The sequence below is a fragment of the Podarcis tiliguerta genome, assembly GCF_965153285.1.
Source record: "Podarcis tiliguerta genome assembly, chromosome: 10".
Lineage (NCBI taxonomy): Eukaryota > Metazoa > Chordata > Lepidosauria > Squamata > Lacertidae > Podarcis > Podarcis tiliguerta.
The window spans coordinates 39,628,382-39,648,497 of record NC_139543.1 but is presented as its reverse complement, the minus strand read 5'-3'; the positions used below and the strand labels follow the sequence as shown (position 1 = coordinate 39,648,497).

At 39.9% G+C, this 20,116-nt stretch overlaps 3 protein-coding genes across 5 annotated transcripts in view; 1 reads left to right on the top strand and 2 right to left on the bottom strand.

Moving 5' to 3' along the window:
* The window catches only part of CDK17 (cyclin dependent kinase 17), a 70,980-nt gene extending 57,583 nt beyond the window's left edge, over nucleotides 1-13,397 (top strand). For all 3 annotated transcript variants that reach the window (XM_083401067.1, XM_083401069.1, XM_083401068.1), the window contains exons 8-17: nucleotides 44-138; nucleotides 2,394-2,456; nucleotides 5,165-5,288; nucleotides 6,252-6,372; nucleotides 6,860-6,957; nucleotides 7,216-7,321; nucleotides 9,289-9,331; nucleotides 10,685-10,775; nucleotides 11,346-11,423; nucleotides 11,797-13,397. In XM_083401067.1, the coding sequence (XP_083257193.1) occupies nucleotides 44-138; nucleotides 2,394-2,456; nucleotides 5,165-5,288; nucleotides 6,252-6,372; nucleotides 6,860-6,957; nucleotides 7,216-7,321; nucleotides 9,289-9,331; nucleotides 10,685-10,775; nucleotides 11,346-11,423; nucleotides 11,797-11,834 (857 nt within the window). In that variant the 3' untranslated portion in view covers nucleotides 11,835-13,397. The remainder of the gene's footprint in view (nucleotides 1-43; nucleotides 139-2,393; nucleotides 2,457-5,164; nucleotides 5,289-6,251; nucleotides 6,373-6,859; nucleotides 6,958-7,215; nucleotides 7,322-9,288; nucleotides 9,332-10,684; nucleotides 10,776-11,345; nucleotides 11,424-11,796) is intronic.
* SNRPF (small nuclear ribonucleoprotein polypeptide F) overlaps nucleotides 1-20,116 on the bottom strand; it is a 228,166-nt gene that overhangs the window by 66,508 nt on the left and 141,542 nt on the right. The window lies entirely within an intron of this gene.
* ELK3 (ETS transcription factor ELK3) overlaps nucleotides 15,492-20,116 on the bottom strand; it is a 45,966-nt gene continuing 41,341 nt past the window's right edge. Inside the window, exon 5 of the mRNA XM_083401076.1 lies at nucleotides 15,492-19,992. Coding sequence (XP_083257202.1) covers nucleotides 19,894-19,992 — 99 coding nt within the window. The 3' untranslated portion in view covers nucleotides 15,492-19,893. The remainder of the gene's footprint in view (nucleotides 19,993-20,116) is intronic.

Here is a 20,116-nt window from a genome sequence, read left to right as displayed (position 1 = left end):
TTATTTACCAGTCCTGGCTATTAATTCTGTTCTCCTTTTGCAGTGTCGTTGTTAAAAGATCTAAAACATGCAAATATCGTTACGCTACATGATATTGTTCATACAGACAAATCATTAACTCTGGTCTTTGAGTACCTGGTAAGTTGTTTTCTTTCCCACTCAAATTTCTTGTTTGAATTTGTTTAACCCTAGAGAAATATAATGATACTGTTTCAGTATATGTGATTTGTGGGAGGCAGTGGCGTTAATTAATTCATTCCGTTACCACAATTTCTTGTATGAATTGTAGTAAGGTCCTTTTTGTTTTGCTACAAAACTCTTTATTTGAGTGTAGATTCAGGTAGGTGGCCGTGTTGGTCTGACACAGTTGAAATATATAAAAAAATAAAAAAATTGTCCAGTAGCACCTTAGAGACCAACTAAGTTTCTTCTTGGTATAAGCTTTTGTGTGCATGCACACTTCTTCAGATACTTAGTTGGTCTCTAAGGTGCTGCTGAACAATTTATTTTTTATATATATAATTTGAGTGTGTTATACTTAATGCATTTGTCTTCTAAAGTTTTGTATGTACAGCAGATGTACATCTTCCTCATATTCAGTTACAGAAACAGAGAGATCTATTTTACATCTTAAAATAGCCCAAATGTTTTCTTATTGAAAGCCAGTTGTTTTGTGCTCTTTGTTTTCAGGATTCCAGCTGTTGTGTCAACTACTCCCCCCCCCCACCATGGGGGGGGGCAAGGAACAATGCTGTTTCAGCACTACCTTAAGCTATTTATAGTATGACTTACCTTATTACATTGTGCTGGCACTGTTAAAAAAGAATATACAGCCAATCCACTCTCATGCTTGGGTGCCTAATTGGCATGCTAGAAAATGCAGTTGTTCTATATTAGAGAAGTTGGGCAATTAATCATATATTTGCTATAAGGACAAGGTGGAGACCTAAAACGCAGTCTCTGTGCTGCTTCAGTGTCTGTGGTTACAACAAAAGATAAGCCTGACGAGACAGGGTGATTCATAGGGTCTGCAACCTGGGGCAGAAAAGGATAGAAAAGGGACTATCATTAATAGGATTCGGTGATACAGCTTTGAGATTGTTTCAGGATCCATTTTGTGCTTAAATTGTTCATATTTCAGTAGCAAGCAACCAGGAGTACTTCCTGCTCCCCCAGCCTTTTCTGAGTTTGACCTAATGACTTTCATCCGTAGTTTTCTGCAGTTATCAGTCCTGCAAAGTCTTGTTTTGTTCTAGCTCATCAGTGTCTTTCTGGAGCAACTCAGTTTTGGTTTCAACTAGTTTTGGGTATACATACTTTATTCTACCCCTTCCCCTATGCTCCATCTTGAACTTTTTGTGTCTGCTGCAAACACGCACAATTATTTAATTCGTTCATACAGTTCAGATCAGGCATAGGCAAACTTGGCCCTCCAAATGTTTTGGGGCTACAACTCCCATCATCCCTAGCTAACAGGACCAGTGGTCAGGGATGATGGGAGTTGTAGTCCCAAAACATCTGGAGGGCCGAGTTTGCCTATGCCTGGTTCAGATTATAAGGATGCACAGAGAGGTATTTTAGCTACTTCCCTCAAAAGTTTTACCTTCAAAGGTTCACCAAAGTCTGAACATAAGCATTTCCTAGGAGTAGTTTTAAAGCTGAACTGCCAAATGATAAAAAAGAATTGATTAATCATCTGCCTCTTTGCTGATGCAGTATATAATCGTGTGTGTGTGTGTGTTTGTTTGTTTGTTTGTTTGTGTGTGTGTGTGTGTCCCAAATCCTTTTTGACTATTGAAATGCTGAAAATGCTAAATGAATTTTGTAATAAATAGAAGGCAGTATTGTGAGAGGTGAAAGCTTTCGTCAACATTTCCCTTCTTTTCTTGCTTTAGGGGAGACCAAAATTCCTCAAAAGTGTGTCTGTTCACTGTCTATAATTTACCCTCTCATTCAAAACTGGTCCTACTAAGCTTCAGTTGAGTAATCTACCACTTAATGGTTCCAGTTTTAATCTGACGATATTCCTGATATAGATTGGCAGGGTTGTAGCTATCTTCCCTGAGCCTTTTAGATTGTGTGGCTTAGATTCTAAACTCTGAAAACCAAAAAGGCCTTTTCCAAAGAGCCTCACACTTTCAGGCAATGTGCAACGACAGTCAGAGCTTTGAGGCACAGCATCACCCGAGGTCATAGTGATGGATGAAGCTGCCCACCTGTCAGATTTGGCCCACCAGGAGCAGGGAAATAAACACCTGGTCCATCAGTCAGAATAGGCACCTCTCTCTTCTCTAAAGAAATAAAGAAATAAACACTTTAAGGAGTAGCAATAAATAAACATAACTTTGTATCCCTATTGTAGATAACTTAACACCTTATTTTTGTTTTCACAGGACAAAGATTTAAAGCAGTATATGGATGATTGTGGTAACATTATGAGTATGCACAATGTAAAGGTAAGTCATAGTCACTATATTCCAACCATTTTGCTCTTTTTCATAATTGGTGCTCCTTAATATTTATATATTTTTCAGTGTATGTGAGAGGGGGCGTGCCTATTTGAGTAATTTCCCCTTCAGAAAGCAGGTTTAATTAGTAAACCACTGTGAAATTTGCATAGAAGCACTTTGCTTTATTGAAGAGAACCTCTTTAACTGGCAAGTATTCAAGTTACATAGTTTTGCATGTAATTGCTTGCCTTTCAGTGGACCAAACATTTCGTGTTTCTCAAGCTTGTTTACTTGATGACTGATGGAGTAAATGTGGATGACCCTATAGCATGCCAGAATGACATGAAATTTGGCTATTTTAAGTGTTCCAGTTGATTTTATGCCCAAATTATTATAACATTGCTGGACCCTTCCTTTCATAGATCCTTTTATTTTATTCGGTGTAGCAATCCTTCCATATTTTTTTAACCCATCTGATTTAGATCTCAAAATAATTTCCATTGGGAGGAAAAAACTGGACCTTTTAACCTTGGGGTGCGGACTGGTTTATCCAAGGGTTGAATGAGCAGCAAATAACTTTTAAAAACCGAGGCTGCTGCTAATATTTTGTAAGGGTCTTGGATTGATAACCTAAAGCCTTTCCATGGCATATGCAGTCATACCTTGGATCTCGAATGCCTTAGCTCCGAAACAAATCCGCTCCCAAACAGTGGAAACCCGGAAGTGAGTGTTCCAGTTTTCGAACGATTTTCGGAAGCCAAACATCCAGCGCGGCTTCCGTGGCTTCTGATTGGCTGCAGGAGCTTCCTGCAGCCAATAGAAGCTGCGTTTTGGTTTCTGAATATTTTGGGAGTCGAACACACTTCCGGAATGAATTCCATTCAACTTCCAAGGTACGACTGTATAGGAGCATTTGAAAGAGGCAACCTACCCATCCAACACTCATGACTGTACGTCAGATGAAATAAAATCATTGTTTTTTAACACATGCAGGTTAACAATGAGCTGAAATAGTCTACAGGCCATATAATTGGCCCTCTATACCTGCAGGTCTCAGGGTGGCTCACGTGATATAATCACAATATTAAAACACAAAATGCATAATCAAAATAAAAACAACAACAACCCAATTTAAAAGGGCATTGTCAGTCAACCAAAGACCTGGCTAAAGAGGAATATTTTTGCCTGGTGCCTAAAGGCGTATATCTTTATAATCTTTGTCTGCTAAAGAGCTACTGTGCCCACCTGCTTGCATCCTTCCCTATCTCTTCAGTTTGGGCCAGGACTGTAGCATAGTGGTGGGGCATCTACTCAGTCTGCAGAAGGTCCCAGATTCAATCTTTGACATCTCGAGGTATTGTTAAGGGCCCACTGATGACCCCACAAGGCTATTACAAAGGTGGTGCTGTGACTAAAACATGGAGTTGATATGTAGGAAAGCCAGGTTCAAGGCCCTGCTCAGACCTGCAGTTCCCTCTGCCTAATTTACCTTTTTCATAGGGGAGGAATGGGAGGATAAAATAAAAATAAAAATCTATGTATGCTGCCCTGAGCTCCTGGGAACAAGGGCAAGATTCAGTGACAGAGAGTGCTCTGCAAATGATTAATAGCTGCTGTTCTACAGCAGTCATCTTCTCAGAGTGGGATTTTTACCTTCGTCTCTTGATGCAAAAAATACCCACAGTGTGGGTGTAGATTGGGGACACGAAAACACTGATACTGAATATTCATGGAGGCAAGCAAATGTAGGCTTCCGATTGGACATCTTGCTCTCCTCATCCCCGGCATTGAGGAATTAATGCGAAGAAGGGTAGCCCAATGTGGTTTGGTAATGAAATCCTTAAAAGAGAGCCAAAGAGAATAACAGTTGTCCAAACGTTTTTTGAGGAAAAAACGGTTTGCAAAGCCACAAAGAAAGCACCACAACCTTTTTTTGGTTTGCTGTTGTTCAAAAACCATTTCCCAAACTGTTCCGCGGCAGAATTCAGCAGTGAAATGTGTGGCAATGTGCCAAGGCATTGTGTGCGCATTTCTCAGTCAGCTGATGAATAATAATAAGCTGGAGTGTGCTTGTTTCTTGTATGAAGAAATAGCTCTATGAGGACACTTTTGTCTTTAGCCAAGAACCTGCAGCAGCAGCAGCAGCAGCAGACACCTGCTCAGGCATAGAAACACACACAGAAAAAGAAAATATGGAGGATATCAAAGGGTTGATTCAAGAGGCAAATTTAGGCGACAGGGGAAGGAACATAAGGAAACAGGCACGGGGCTATTGTGGTAACTAAATCGAAGTTCTCATGATGGGGAAAGTATGACAAATGTGATTAAAGATACATTGATATGCAGAGCTGCCTTTCATTTGCTTTAGCATGTCGCTGGGTTAACCTGCAATCTCCTTTTCACTGCATTTGAAATAGAAGACTGCAGTGTAAGGGAAGGTAATTGGAGGCAGCAATGAGAGAGGAGTATTTTAAAAGAATTCACTTGAGTGATAAGGATAAGCTTGCTAATAACAATTAAGGTAGCTGGTACCTGAAAACAGCTTGCCGTTATAGAAGAATTTCTCTTTGTTTTCAGTGTACATGTTGCTTTTGGAGACTGGCAGTTACGATCAGATAATCAACCATGCAGTGGTTCCTTATCAGTTCTGAAAGTTTAATTTTGAATTAACCTTTCTCTCTCTTTCCCTCTCTCTCTCCTCTTTCCTTTTATAGTTATTTTTATACCAGATTCTACGTGGTTTGGCATACTGTCACAGGAGAAAAGTGCTACATCGAGATCTGAAACCACAAAATCTACTAATTAATGAAAGAGGAGAATTAAAACTAGCAGACTTTGGTATGGAGTGAATGGTTTGCTTCATTGAGGGTTGTGGTGGGGAAATGTGCACTCTTTAGAATACCTCTCATATAATCACATGCAATTAATTATGCATATATGCTCGAATGTCCACAGTGCACAGACTCTAAGAACATAAGAACAACTTGCTGGGTCAGGCTGTTGGCCCATCTAGTCCAGCATTCTGTTGGCCAACCAGATGCCAATGGGAAACCCCCAAGCACCCCTAAGCTTTAGTTCAGTTGGGTTAAGCGGCTCTTCCTGCTTTGTCAGAGAAACTTGGGGGCTACATAGCTCCTATGGTTTTGAAGTTTGCCAGAGCTCTATCCTGTTGTTCAGTAGCACAGGGGCTGCACAGTTATTGGGAGCCTCAAAAACCACCCTTTGGAAGCATAATAATAATAATAATAATAATAATAATAATAATAATAATAATAATTTATTATTTATACTCCGCCCATCTGGCTGGGTCCCCCCAGCCACTCTGGGCTGCTTCCAACAAAACACTAAAATGGAATAACCTATTAAACATTAAAAGCTTCCCTAAACATTAAGGGAATTAAGCATTAAGTCACTCCTCAGAGCTATGATTATTTCCCTGTCCTTGGGTACAGAGCAGAAAAGCACTTACAAGCATGCGTATTTCAGCAAGTTGTATAAATTTGTCTAACCTCCCATTCAGATGCTGCTGACGTACAAACTCCATCCTCTCTGGCCGTTGGCCATGCTGGCTGGAGGTGATGGATGTTTGGACTTTAATAGCCCCTGGACGGCCATGTGTCCCCCCACCCTTGCTCTGATTCTTCTACTTAGTGTGTTCAGCAGTATCTTCTGAACCACAAAGAATGTCTGTAGAAGCACAGATGAAAGCACAGATGATATCTATACAGTGCAATGTAATATGAAATACCAGGAGGCTTCAGAAGAGCTACAGGAAACTAATGTGACACTTTCTCATTGAAGGTTTGGCTAGAGCAAAATCTGTCCCTACGAAGACCTATTCCAATGAGGTTGTCACATTATGGTATAGGCCGCCTGATGTTCTCCTTGGATCTTCCGAATATTCAACGCAAATTGACATGTGGTATGTCTTTCTCAGTTACTAAGCCATGTTTGCTTTCAGTGAAATTATGTCTCCTACATGTGAATACGAAACTCAGTAATATTGCAGGGTGTTCTTAAACATTTCAAAGCACTTCTTTAGTTTACAGCAGCGTTGGAGGGAGGCAGGCAAAGAATAGAAAAATATATTTTAACCTGGGTTTAGTTGTAGCAAATTACTTAAGAATTCAACTCTGCAAAGGTTTCCCTACTTAGGAACTCTAAATGTCAGCAGTGAGACTGATTGAGATCCATCAGGTGGAGAAAACTCCATGCATGCAATTTTTGCCAATTAGAAAGAGAATGCAGTACCTTATTTTATATTATTGTTGCTTTGCTCTTACTGGCATGACTAGCACTATATGGGTAGGTCAAGAAAGCTTAAGTTGCATTTAAGTACAACTAGACTGGAAACCAGAATGGGAACATCTGTATTTTTGAACTGTCATTTAATTTTTTTCTGTCTGTAGGGGAGTTGGATGCATATTTTTTGAAATGGCATCTGGAAGACCTCTATTTCCCGGGTCAACTGTTGAAGATGAATTGCACTTAATTTTCAGACTTCTAGGTAAAAATTTCGCTTAGCTTACAGTTATGGGGTTATCATGCTTTTTAAGAGGATTTCTGAAAGTGTTCCATAAAGAGAGGTACTTTTAATTTTTGCAAATTAATCTACAATTTTATTGAATTTAACCAAAATTTAGTTGCTTGCTTACCATCTCTTCTTTGTTGCAGGGTGGGGGAACTTTGGCTTCAGATGCTATGTTTAATTGCTTGCATTTTGTTAGTCCATGTATGGGTGTGATTTGTTTTTCTTTCAACTTAGGAACTCCATCACAAGAAACGTGGCCAGGCATTACTTCCAGTGATGAATTTAGGAACTACAACTTTCCCAAATACAAGCCACAGCCTTTAATCAACCATGCTCCAAGGTACTACAGTTATTTTATGTTGTGTTTGGAGACACTGGAACATGTTAACAAATCTGTCTGAGTACATAGCATGGAAATATCAATTTAGAATCTAAAGCTAATTCTTCCCCAATGGACTAGAGCACTTGAATTAGCCATAGTAGGTAGGTAGTAAATTTGTAAAATATCCGCCTTCTAATGAACTGGCAGTGACTAACCAGGAACAAGACCTTGGGGTCATAGTATATAACTCAGTGTGCAGCAGCTGTGAAATATGGCAAATTCCATATTAGGAATCATTAAGAAAGGAATTAAAAATTAAACTGTCGATGTCATAATGTCATTATATAAATCCATTATGTAACCACATTTGGAATATTGTGTACAGTTTTGGTTGCCTTACCTTAACAAGGTACCTTAACAAGGAGAGACGAGGGTGGCGCTGTGGGTTAAACCACAGAACCTAGGACTTGCCGATCAGAAGGTCAGCAGTTCGAATCCCCGCGACGGGGTGAGCTCCCGTTGCTCAGTCCCTGCTCCTGCCCACCTAGCAGTTCAAAAGCACATCAAAGTGCAAGTAGATAAATAGGTACTGCTCCAGTGGGAAGGTAAACAGTGTTTCCGTGCGTTGCTCTGGTTCGCCAGAAGTGGCTTAGTCATGCTGGCCCCATGACCCGGAAGCTGTACGCTGGCTCCCTCGGCCAATAGAGCGAGATGTGCGCCGCAACCCCAGAGTCGGTCATGACTGGACCTAATGGTCAGGGGTCCCTTTACCTTTACCTTAACAAGGATAGCTTGGAGTTGGAAAAGGTTCAGAAAAGGGCAACTAAAATGATCAAGAGGGCGGAGCGACTCCGCTCTGAAGAAAGGTGGCAGCATTCATGGCGCTTTTTACTTTAGAGAAAAGGTGAGTAAGGAAAGGTGACATGATAAAGATTTATAAAAATGATGCATGGCGTGAAGAAAGTGAATAGAGAAAACTTTTCCTGCCTGTTTCATAACGCTAGAACTCCAGGAGATCCAGTGAAGCCGAATGTGGGAAGTTTCAGATAGAAGAAAGTGCTTTATTTAAACACAGCACCTACTTAAAGCTAAGGAGCTTGCTCGAACAGGAGGCAGTGATGGCCACCAACTTAGATGGCTTTAAATGATTGGACAATTCATGGAAGAGAAGGCTATCAATGGCTATTACAACCATGATGGCTGCACTCTGTCTCCCCAGCTAGAGGCAGTAGTGCTTCTGAAAACCTGGAGGCCACAGGAGGGGAGATGGCTCTTGTACTCAGATCCTGCTTGGGGGTTCCCCACAGGCATCTGTTGGCTACTGTAAGAGCAGGATGGTGGACTTGGCCTGATCCAGCAGGCTTTTGCCATGTTCTTATGTTCCCAAATCATAACAAATACTTTTTTGTCCCTTATGAGAAAGTGGGAATGAACTCGTTTCTAGAACTTAAGCTTTATTGACTTTAAGACGAAGCATGTAATGGAATGTGTTTTATGTTTCCTGGTTTTTCTCATTTTTCCTGGTTTTTCGTATTTGCCTTACAATGTTTCGTAACATTTCCTGGTTTTTCGTATTTGCCTTACACAAGTGTGTGGAGACAGAGTCTAAGCACAGGCTGAAGGTAGCCTTATATAATAATGCAATTTGTTTAAAAAAAATTCTGCCCAACATACCTTGATGGCAGCCACACTTATCATATGCCCATTCATCCTGCCGTTAGCTTTAGAGTTAAAAACAATGTACTGGATGGGCATATTGGCAGAGGAGCGTTGTTAGTGGAGTTGCATAATTAGGGTCTCATAGTCCTTGTTTGTGTATAATTTGTTTTTTATTATAGCTCCACTTCTTGAGTGATTTGAAATTTGCAGAGCTCTCTCTCCACTGAAAACACGTACACATCACTTCAGTTATTAGATTCTACTTGAAGCAGTGTTTTAGGAATGCATAACTATTACATGCTAAACTTTGTTTTGTTTGTTTCCAGGCTTGACTCGGAAGGAATTGAACTGATAGTAAGATTTCTTCAGGTAAGCTGCTTTTCTTTTTTTCTTTTTTTTACTCTTTAGACATCTGTACTGAGCTTTTCAGATGAACACTGAAAATTGAGTTCCATGGGTTACTTGGTGGGTGATAAGAGTACAAAATTGTATGTGTGATCAGTTCAAACATGGGCAAGAACACTGGCCAATCAAATAAAAAAAATTGGTTTAATTGACAAGGGTTCTTTGCCCCTTGTTGGAAACACTTTTGTGCAGTGGTGGTGGCCTCCCTTCAAATTTTAGCTGCTCAGTGTTGAGATGATGTGTGGAGTCGGTAATAGGCGGGAAAAGAACCAATGAACATGATGAAAGTGCTGTGTGTAGGTGTTTCATCTGACTTGGGAGTCAGGGATGCACTCCCTCTACATGACAGTTTGTTTGTTTGTTTAGCTTTGGGTACATTCAAATAAGGGACGCGGGTGACGCTGTGGGTAAATCCTCAGCACCTAGGGCTTGCCGATCGCATGGTCGGCGGTTCGAATCCCCGCGGCGGGGTGAGCTCCCGTCTACGGTCCCAGCTCCTGCCCACCTAGCAGTTCGAAAGCACCCTAAAAAGTGCAAGTAGACAAATAGGTATCGCTTTCTAGCAGGAAGGTAAACGGCGTTTCCGTGTGCTGTGCTGGCGCCGGCTTGCCAGAGGAGCTTCGTCACGCTGGCCAACCGTTCACGCTGGCCCCCGGCCTCTTAAGTGAGATGGGCGCACAACCCTAGAGTCGGACATGACTGGCCCCTACGGGCAGGGGTACCTTTACCCTTTACCTTTACATCACACTGGCCACATGACCCGGAAGTGTCTCTGGACAGCGCTGGCCCCCGGCCTCTTAAGTGAGATGGGCGCACAACCCTAGAGTCAGACACGACTGGCCCGTACGGGCAGGGGTACCTTTACCCTTCAAATTTGGCTTTCTCTTTGAAAGCTTAGGTGGCTTCTCTGATGTGAAGCATCTTTGACTTGCTACTGGTGTACCAGCAGAAGCCCTTACTAGACATGTTACAGAGGTAGTGTAGCTGTGGTTATCCACACATTGGTAGTATCTCATTTATGTTGTGGTCTTATAACCTGGGAGAAAAGCACATTGAACTTCTTTGGACTTGCTTCTGCAGAAACATGTTTAGGGTTGTAGTATTAGAGCTGCATTGGTCCTAAGCTTGAAGATTGCTTCATTTGGTAAAAGAAATACTGCAGAAATGCTGAATGGACTAAAGAGGACACAGCTTACCTACCACACTTGAAAGAACTGCACTAGCTATTAGTCTGTTTTTGAGTACCACTCAAAGAGTTTGCATTTAAATCCCTACTCAAAGCATGTGTGCAAAAAATAAATCTGTTTGCTTTAACAGTATGAATCAAAGAAAAGGATTTCAGCCGAAGAAGCTATGAAGCATGCGTATTTTAGAAGTCTTGGAACAAGGATACATGCCCTGCCAGAAAGTAAGCAGACCACTCTTGTCATTGATGTTAGTTGGCCATTTGTTTGAGTGAGGTGACAGCTTACTTCCCTTGTTTCTGAATGTTCCTTGGATGATTGTTCCTTAAACCACTAACATCTCTTAAGGCAGCACTGAGTCAAAAAGTTGTGTCTACTAGAGTCTGGTAGAGTAGGACTTCACAGTTGTTGACACCTCACCCAAACTTTAGACAGAACTTTCTCTCACATATGCGATCCTTGCATCTATCAGGGTCAATAAAGCTTAGGCTCTTAGGTCTCCCTGCTCTTGTCCGGCTGCATTTGAAGGCAGCAATGGGGAAAATATCTATTATTCCTTTCTCCCTATCATTTTTTGATTCCCTTTCATAATCTCTTCAGTGTTAGGAGCACCATTAGTAGTTCTAGAGCTCCCCTAAAATCCCTTCATTCCCCCCCCCCCCCCCCCAGTATTTGCTTCTTTCTAACTCCATGTGGCAGTCATTGTGGTTTCTTGCTACTTCTGAGCACAGTGTATGTTTCTAGAAAAGAGGCTCTTAAGTGGGGGAAAAAGACACTTCTTTATATTGTTTCAGGTGTGTCAATATTCACTCTGAAAGAGATTCAGCTTCAGAAAGATCCTGGCTTTCGAAACTCCACTTATCCAGAGACGGGTACGTAAGCGTCAAAGAATTTTTGTTGTTGTTTTTCAGGTCTGCAGTAGCCGGAGGGCTAGGAAACTGTAAAATCGACACCTTGTAAACGAATACTTGGAATTACTTGGATTCCTCAATCACATGGTGTGTTTTTTAGCGTTGTGAAAGTACAGAGTTTTTGCTTACGAATTAAGCTTGGAGATGCCTCTGCAGGTTCATTTCACAAAGAAGTGATAGGGTTGCTATAGGGATAAAGCCATACAGAAACTGCATCGCTTCTTTGCACGTCTGTTGCGATGCACAAGCGTTCTGGCATCATGTGCTGCAGTGGTTGGTAGGAGTCATAAACTTTGCTCAGATTCCTTTATACAACCCATGTTTTATGTTTCAGGGCACGGAAAGAACAGAAGGCAAAGCATGCTGTTCTAGAAGTCGGCCACACAGTTTCCAAGCCCAAGGCTGCCTTGCACCTATCGAGGACTCTAGCCTGAAGGCAGTTCCTTCCCTTGGTGGACTTGAAATCTTGTTTGTCTACACTGTCCTCCTCACAGTGCAGTCTTTTTATTTCAGACCTGCTGGTTATGTTTTTATATTTGTTGTCACAGTGTGACAAATTTTTGTACAGTCAATACGGTCTCCTCTGCCATTAGAGCCAGTAGGTTACAACTGTTAATGTAACAGTAGCTGCAATTTTTGTGCAGGACTGAGAAACACAGTGCATTATTTATTGCGGAATCATTGCTGCTAAATAACTACTGTCTGTATAGTTAACAAACAATTGAACACCTGCAGAAATTGCAGTGGCTTTATATAATATGTGAATGCATCTGTTTCTCCATGAATTATTGCTGCAGTTTTATATCTTATCTTATCTTTTCTTTTTTTAACTGCAATGTTTCCTGGAATGTAAACAAAGCTTTCTTGACTGTTAAATAGGTAAATTTGTCTTTTAATGCTCTTAAATTCATGGCCCTTCAACTTCTTATTTAATATTAGATGTAAAGTAACAAAACTTATTACAAAAGACCTTTTTTCAAAGCACTTAGTACTGACGTTGATCTGAAGAAGTGGGGAAAAACCAGTTCCTTTTGTTACATGCTATCAGGTTCCATGTCTATTAGTGCGGATTGGCTTACAAATTGAAGCTTGGTATTATTCTTGATGTTTATTGAATGACTAAAAACAAAACGATGGGATCCGGGCGTCCCAGCCCCATGCTTCCATGGCTGTTCAGTGTCAACATATTTTCTGGAAATCCACTGGAAGAATGCAAGTCCATACTAGAGAAGTCCATCACTCTGCATTGCAGACTTTGTAAAGCATGAGAACTTAGAGGGTTTTAAAGATCTTAGATGTTATCTGTTTTTTTTGGAGCTAGTCAACATGTTACTACTAAGCTTATGCATCTCAGTGAGTATCATAAATACCTCCTGGTGATAGTAACAGTATTTTTAAGCATTTGTGTTCCCCTTTCTGGACCTATTTGTTTAGTGCATCTTCAAGAGGCTGTAAATCTTTATTGGTATATTTTGAAATGGTTATGTAAATCTTTGGCTGGTATATCATGAAAATAGTCATAGATAACTTAATTTTTTTTCCTGAAGTTCACTGTAAAACATTCAGGGGTCCTACCATTTCTGTTCAGGAAATCTTGTAGTTTATTATTGTTATTTAACAGTATTAAGTGAAAAAATATTTTGTATGTTCCTTTAACTTTATTTGTGAATAGTGATTGTGGCATGTTTGGGGATGTTTTATTAATATTTCATGATACTAGTAAATTGAATTTGGGAACTTTTTTTTTTTAATTTTCTGGAAGAGATGACAAATTCATGTGTAATGGTGACTATAGGACCACTGCTGCTTTTCAGCATTTGTAAGCTGGTTTTACGTTAAAGAAACCCTGTAGAGCTAACAAACTGCTGTTATTTCTAACTGATGGACCTGTATTAATATTGTACTTTTGAAAGTATAAATATTATATGGAAAATCTTCAATTGTGTTTGAATGTTTTATGACAAGCGTTCTGCTAAATTGATTCAGTGAAGTCTGTGCATAAACAAGTTTGTTCATGTAGATGAGATGTAGAAAGGACTTAATGTCCTGGACAGACGCCTGCCAAACATGCATTATTGCATTGTGATCCCTCCTTGAAAGAATCCTAGGTCTGGCTCATGCCATGTTTTGCTGGATTAGGAAAGTACTGTGTCCAATCCTGGTTTATAGGGAGCACTCAGACCAGAGCACTCAGACACCTTAGTTCAGCAAACTGTGGCTTGAAAAAACAGGAATTATTGTATTAAGCTGGACATGCAAGTGGAGGTGGATTGCGCAACAGTAAGCAAGAGAATGCAAACATGCAGTAAATTCCAGATCCAACAAACCATTGTTTATTAAACCAAGAACCAGTGGCGTAGCGTGGGGGATGCAGGGGGGGCCGGCCGCACCGGGCGCAACATCTGGGGGTTAGGGTTAGGGGGCGCAAATCCACAGGTTAGGGGGCGCAAATCCACGGGTTAGGGGGTGCAAATTACTTGCCTTGCCCCGGGTGCTGACAACGCACGCTACGCCACTGCCAGGAACATGTCCGATCCAGGCTATACTTTTTTTTTGCGTTCACTGTTTCTGAATCCAAGGCATAAGTTTCGTCAGAATTACAAGGACTGGTTTTGTACAAAGCATGGTGAATTCAATGTAGCTGGTTATGTGTTGGTTACTTTATGTCAGTAATAAACGTAACAGTAGATTCCAATTTAACATGAAGTTGCTGGGATAGCTCAGAGTCGTGTATTCGATGAACAAAAGATTCCTGCATTGCAGGGGTTGGACTAGATGTCCCTCATGGTCCCTTCCTACTCTACAATTCTGTGATTCTATCTTTCATACCAAGCAAGGCAAAATTGTTCAGTCTCTGGTTACCAAGGGCAAAATCCACTTCAGGAGTAGAATAAAAAGTGGGTCAGTTTCAGCAAAGGCAAATCAATTGGAAATAAATACACCATGAGAGAAGTCTAACCTGCCTATTTTGTTTGCTTGTAATCTATGTGTCAATTTTTTTTTAATGCATTGGATGCCAATTTGCATTCTGTGTACTTGAGAAACTTGAAATAATGATACACACTTTTGTACAAAACAAACTGAAAAACAAACTTTTAGACTTTTATTTCCCTTCCTATTGTTTCTTATTGAGCTGCTTGCATTTTATACTTGGACTTGTCAGTCTTCAGGGGTCAACAGTTCTTATAATGAAAGCCGAGACTCTTGAATGTCCATTTTACCTCAGGAGCTGTCTTTTGTTTTTCAGGAAAACGCTCTTGCTCCTGTTGACACTAGTATGCATGTCATCCCAAAAGGTCTGGTTACAATTTAGTTTTAAAGAATGTGATGCTTCTGTTTTGATGAAGTTTTTCATTCATTATTGTACATAAAGTAGTGGTATGCTGAAAAATCTGCCCTCCGGTTTCTCAAAAGTTTTCTTGCTGTGTTAAAAGGGGCTTCTGTTTTTCTGCCTCATTCTCAGAGCACTTTAGAATTTCAGTCAGTGTCAGGTTTTTGAGTGATCTTTTTTTTCTGAGGAGGATGTATATATTTTTCTTTCCAGTAAACAATTCTTCAGCACTCTGTACCTTCCCTGGCTACCTACACTTTCTGATCTGAAAAGGCCCCATGATGGAGCAGTTACCTCATGATGGCTTCCCCTGAGCGTGGTCACTTCAGAGGTAAGAGTCATAAAAAGCCTGCACCCTGTTCATGGGAATTTCACCAAAATTCTCTCTTCGCTTGGATAATTTTTCAAATACATTTTCTTTTCTCATTAATGGATGGTGTTCAGGTGGAAAGAATGGGAGGGATTTTTGAGTATAAAGTACCCAAAATGGAATCGTACGTTCAATAGTTAAAATGCAGGTATGAGAGAGAGAGGATTTCAAAACAAAAATCCTCACAGCCAGCAGAGAGGGGATTGAGAGAATTATTAATACACATAAAAGGGGGATGGGAATAAATAGTATGTTTCAATTACACATTACATCTAGGGTTTCTCATATATTTACTGGGTTCTGCTTTATGCTTAATAATGCTACTTGCTGCATATGTAATCTTTTATTTTTTTTCTAAAGAATTGTACAAATATTATTGATCCTCACAACAGCCCTGTGAGGTAGGTTAAGGAGATAACTTGAAGATATTCCAATGTTTACAAATGTAAAGAGTGTATTAAAACAATCAAAGGACTTCTGAAGTGTAGAGGACATTTGTTTTGGGAAAGCAGAATACCGTAGCTAAATGGATATTTTGGGCCGTTTCTACGTTGCTCAGTCCATCATACCAGCCACTAAAGGAGATCTTCAGAAATGCAACTTGTAATTGCAAACAGTTTTCTCATGTGCTTGACCTTCTCTGGACCACAGTATGTGTTAACTTGTATAAAAGAACTTGAATTATGGGGTACATTTAAAGGTTATGGCGAAAAACACATCTATTTCACTCAGAGGGGCAAAGCCCTTGCATAATGTGAGTGGGAAAAGAGTTATTTGCAACTTACTTTCACAGCTTTACTTCGCTTGCATGATTCTGAATGATGTACACTATCCCCAAGAGAAGGGAGAAAGACACCTTTTTACCTTAATGGAATGCCAGCAATGAATGTTATTAAATGATATCCACTTTGACACATTAATGCAGAACCACATTCTCTTGTGGCTGTTCTTGTGTCGCCCTGTATACTTCTGTCCAGCCCAGAGAATAAGAGCGCCACACTTTCTGCAGAAAACATGAGTGCACAGTGTACTTTGGTGTTTTACACAGCAAGCACATAGACACACCTGTATCCCTAAATATTTGAAGAGGTAGGTGTGCCATTCACTTTTATGTGTTTTGCTGCACAAAATTCCAGCAACCCTACAAAAATAATTTTTTGGTGTGTTAAGCGGAGCTGCTGATCTGCTCTTGTTCTTCTGCTGTAGCATATTGCCACAAACCATGCAAAATTCTGATGTCTTATTACATCTTTTGTTGAGGGGGCGTTTCCCAATGAAGGTGTAAAAGGTAAATAGGGCTGTTAATAAGTTGCTTGATAAATACTCCATCATCCAATGAGGCCACACACTTGTTTCATTGTAGGACAAACAACTTTTCTAGAGAAACCCAGTGCTTTTCAGCACATGGTAGTTAAACAGCATGGGCCTTAGCAGAGACACAAAATTGAGTGCGGCATTTCGAGGCTTTTGGAAATACACTAGACATTTAGAAAGAGCAGTAAGCTTAGTAGTATGACTTCAACTGACTTGTATTTAAGGAATTGAGATTAGAATTAAAGTTGGTTTGGGTATGCACTTTATTATTTAATGTTCATTTTCTGGTCTTTACAAAACTCATAAGCCCTCTTCAGTTCAGGGGAGTGAATACAAAAGGGCTGCAGGTCCATTCTTACTTTTTTTACTTGTCGAAGCTCCCCTTGCAACTTAAGAACTGTGATCTTCCAAGAGTCTAAATCACAGGGTGAGCTTTCATGAGTAGAGAAGCCTCTGAAATAATTGCAGATAAACTTAAGAGTACCCAATGCTATCAGGGCAAGAGTTAGGGAAAGCATGCCTCCTCTCTACTCACTACTCTGCTTTCACACAGGTAATGGCTAAAGAGGGATATAGAGCGGATGACATCAAGTAGTAAGAGCACCATGGTTGTTTGCAAAGGAAGTGTGTGATCCCAGTTCTTATTGAAAATCAAACGGAAGGCTGCTTCGGTTATAACTTTTCTACAGGGCAAATCTTTTGACATCATAATGCCACTTAAGAATAGCTAGAAAAGACAGAGGGCAGGTGATTTAATTAATCTTGTTGCATTTGACCTGGAAGGGACTTCACTAAAGTACCTAGCCTGCATTTGATGAAAAAGTGGAAGAATGAAGTCTTGCACTGTCAGCACACTGATATTTGGTCCTGCCACCTGAGAGAAAGAGAACCAGCACAGAACTGTTTAATGTACTGGTATGTGCCTTCCATTGTGTTCAGCTTTCTGCTCTTTACTTAATATAAAATTACCATTAATACAGAATAGTTGGTCTGTGTTTGCTTTTTCCTGCTATACCTTCTTAGTTGGAAATCACCAGGCTCACAGTTGGTATGTTAGAATGCTCTGAAAAAGAAATAATTTTGTCTTACTCTTCCCCTGCTATGCTTTTCCGGCTAAAATTGCTGAGATGTGGGATAGTTCTTGTTTTATATAATCAAACACAGAAAAGTGTAAAGCCGGGATAGAGAACCTGTGACTCGCCACTAGTTGCTGGACTCCAACTCCCCTCAGTCCCAGCCATCATGGCCAGCGGTCAAGGATAATGGAGTTTAGCATCAACTGGAAGGCCAACCCTGTTGTACAGATTATGCTTCGTCTTTAATCATTAAAACGTCAGGATTTGGGGAGTTCTTTTATCAAGCTCCATCTTCCTCCAGAATTTAAGCATATACTATACCTACAAGATGCCTATGTTATAAACCTGGAAGACAGAGGTCGTTAATAGCTGTTTTGATTGCTTGCAACAAATGGTAGACTGGAAACCACAATATTGGAAATTAACGTGGAACATAATTTTAGAAGCACAATGTAAGACTCTACGTAAAAGCAGTGTGTAAAAATGTGCTATCCAAATCCCACTATAAATGGCAAATAGAATTTAGTGTGTGAGAGTGTATTCAGCAGTGATATGCTTTCCATTTATAGAGCTTGATAACTTTGGCAATTGGAAATGATGCCTCTTGCAGAGGTGGAAGAGGATTGCTGGAAGATGTAGAGGAGCGTATACAATACTGTGAAAACATGGAGGGGGCATGATTAGTGGCGCTCTCTTCAAATAGCAAATGCTGTTCCAGAAAGCATAAATGATATACCTCACTGCGGTACATTCCTGAGGATATAAAGTGCAGTGGGAACCAGCTATAGGACAGTATTCCTTATTCATATTTTTATTTAAAAGCACACACAGGCTTCAGTTTCACAACCTGGAAGACCAACAGTTTATTATTTCTGCCGGAGTGTCTAGCTGTTTCTCGATCAATGGAACCAGCGCTTTTCAAGTTAGATTGACTTATTAAAGTAGGCTTTGTGTAGAGTAGAACTGGAGTTTATATAAATTCTCAAATGAACTTTGGGAACATGACATAGGTTGGGATGTTTCATTTAATCTAAATATTTTCAGTGTTTAGATATAGTTAACATGTTCATAAAATATGCATGCATGAGATACTTTCCAGAATACAGCTCCTGGACACAATGCTCTTTTTATACAATGCCACCCAGACTTATTTAATTCTGCTTTTGCGTTGTATGTCACCTTCAGGAAACTATAGTCATGATATTCTAGAAAGTGACACAACCTCTATTTCTCTGTCTTCAGTATTTTAGCTTTCTGAGGAGAACAAACACCTTGGTGTTATTAAATCACAGCGTTCAGTAATATTTTTTCTGTAGTAACCTGTTACTGAACACATTACACTTTGTATTGTATGTCTCTCACGCTCACAGACTTTTTTTAAAAAAATGTAATCATGAGGGCTAGAAACTCTTCTTAAAATTGTCCAAAACTGCCTAGTTTTTTAAGCCTTTGGCCATGTGAAACGGGAGCCACTGGCTTCAAAGTCCTGGAAAAATTAACTTAGAAGGTACAATACCTTGAGTATGGTCAGGAAAATGAAGATCAGATTAGTTTCTTCAGTCAATGAATACATGAAAATGAGTGGCACTGAGCAAGGCTATATCTTCTTAATTTAAGAATGTCCCTAAAATACATTGTAAATATTTAAGGCCATGTTCCTCTTACCACAGAGAAGAATTGAAGCACCTATATCTAAATAGTGTCCTATTCTTAAACACACTTACTGGCCAAAATATTTATTATGGCCCCACAGTTCAGCAAGGAAATAGGAGGATTCTTTATATAACTGGAAAGCACTTAATTCAAAATTACATGAATACACTGCACCATATGGCCTACCGCAAGGGTAATACTGAAATACTAGCATGGGGAAGGGGCTGTTCAATACTTGGTTCCTTTTCAACCTTTACCTTAATACTGGAAAATATATAAATCATTTATATAACATTATGCAAAAGAAGGCACAGCCGGTTATAGTTTATACAAGCATGGTGCATAATATGCAGAAATACAGGATTAAAAAGTTTCACATCCTTTAGATAATTGTCTTGAAATCTATTAAGAAAAGTACTTCATTAACAGTGTTCAACACTTGGAGAGCAAGGATATAAAAAAAAATTATAACTCATTTTAATGCACAACAGATTCTGATAAAAAAAAACACTGTTTAAAAATGCTAAATAAACATCATACAAGTAGATCATTCATGTAATGAAAAGTGCAAACCATAGTAAAAGAGGGTTTCATGATGTCCTCCCAGTGTCACCAGAAAAATGAAACCCATCAGAATGGCTGTGTAAAATCCAGTTTGTGAGTTGAGTCCTTTAATTTGCTGAGACATCAGGATTTATGAGCATTTGGAGACAGGAGAACTGGAGAAGAAGTCCCATCCAAGCTGGGAATTGGCACTGGGATGTGACCATTGAGCAGAGTTGGAAACTGCAAAAGGGGAACAAATGAGAAATGTTTTATTGTCTTTGAGATGTGCATTAAGGTTCAATCCAGAGATAACGCTAGACTCTAAACCATAAATGCTTTTTTTTTTTAAGTTTACCAAATAATT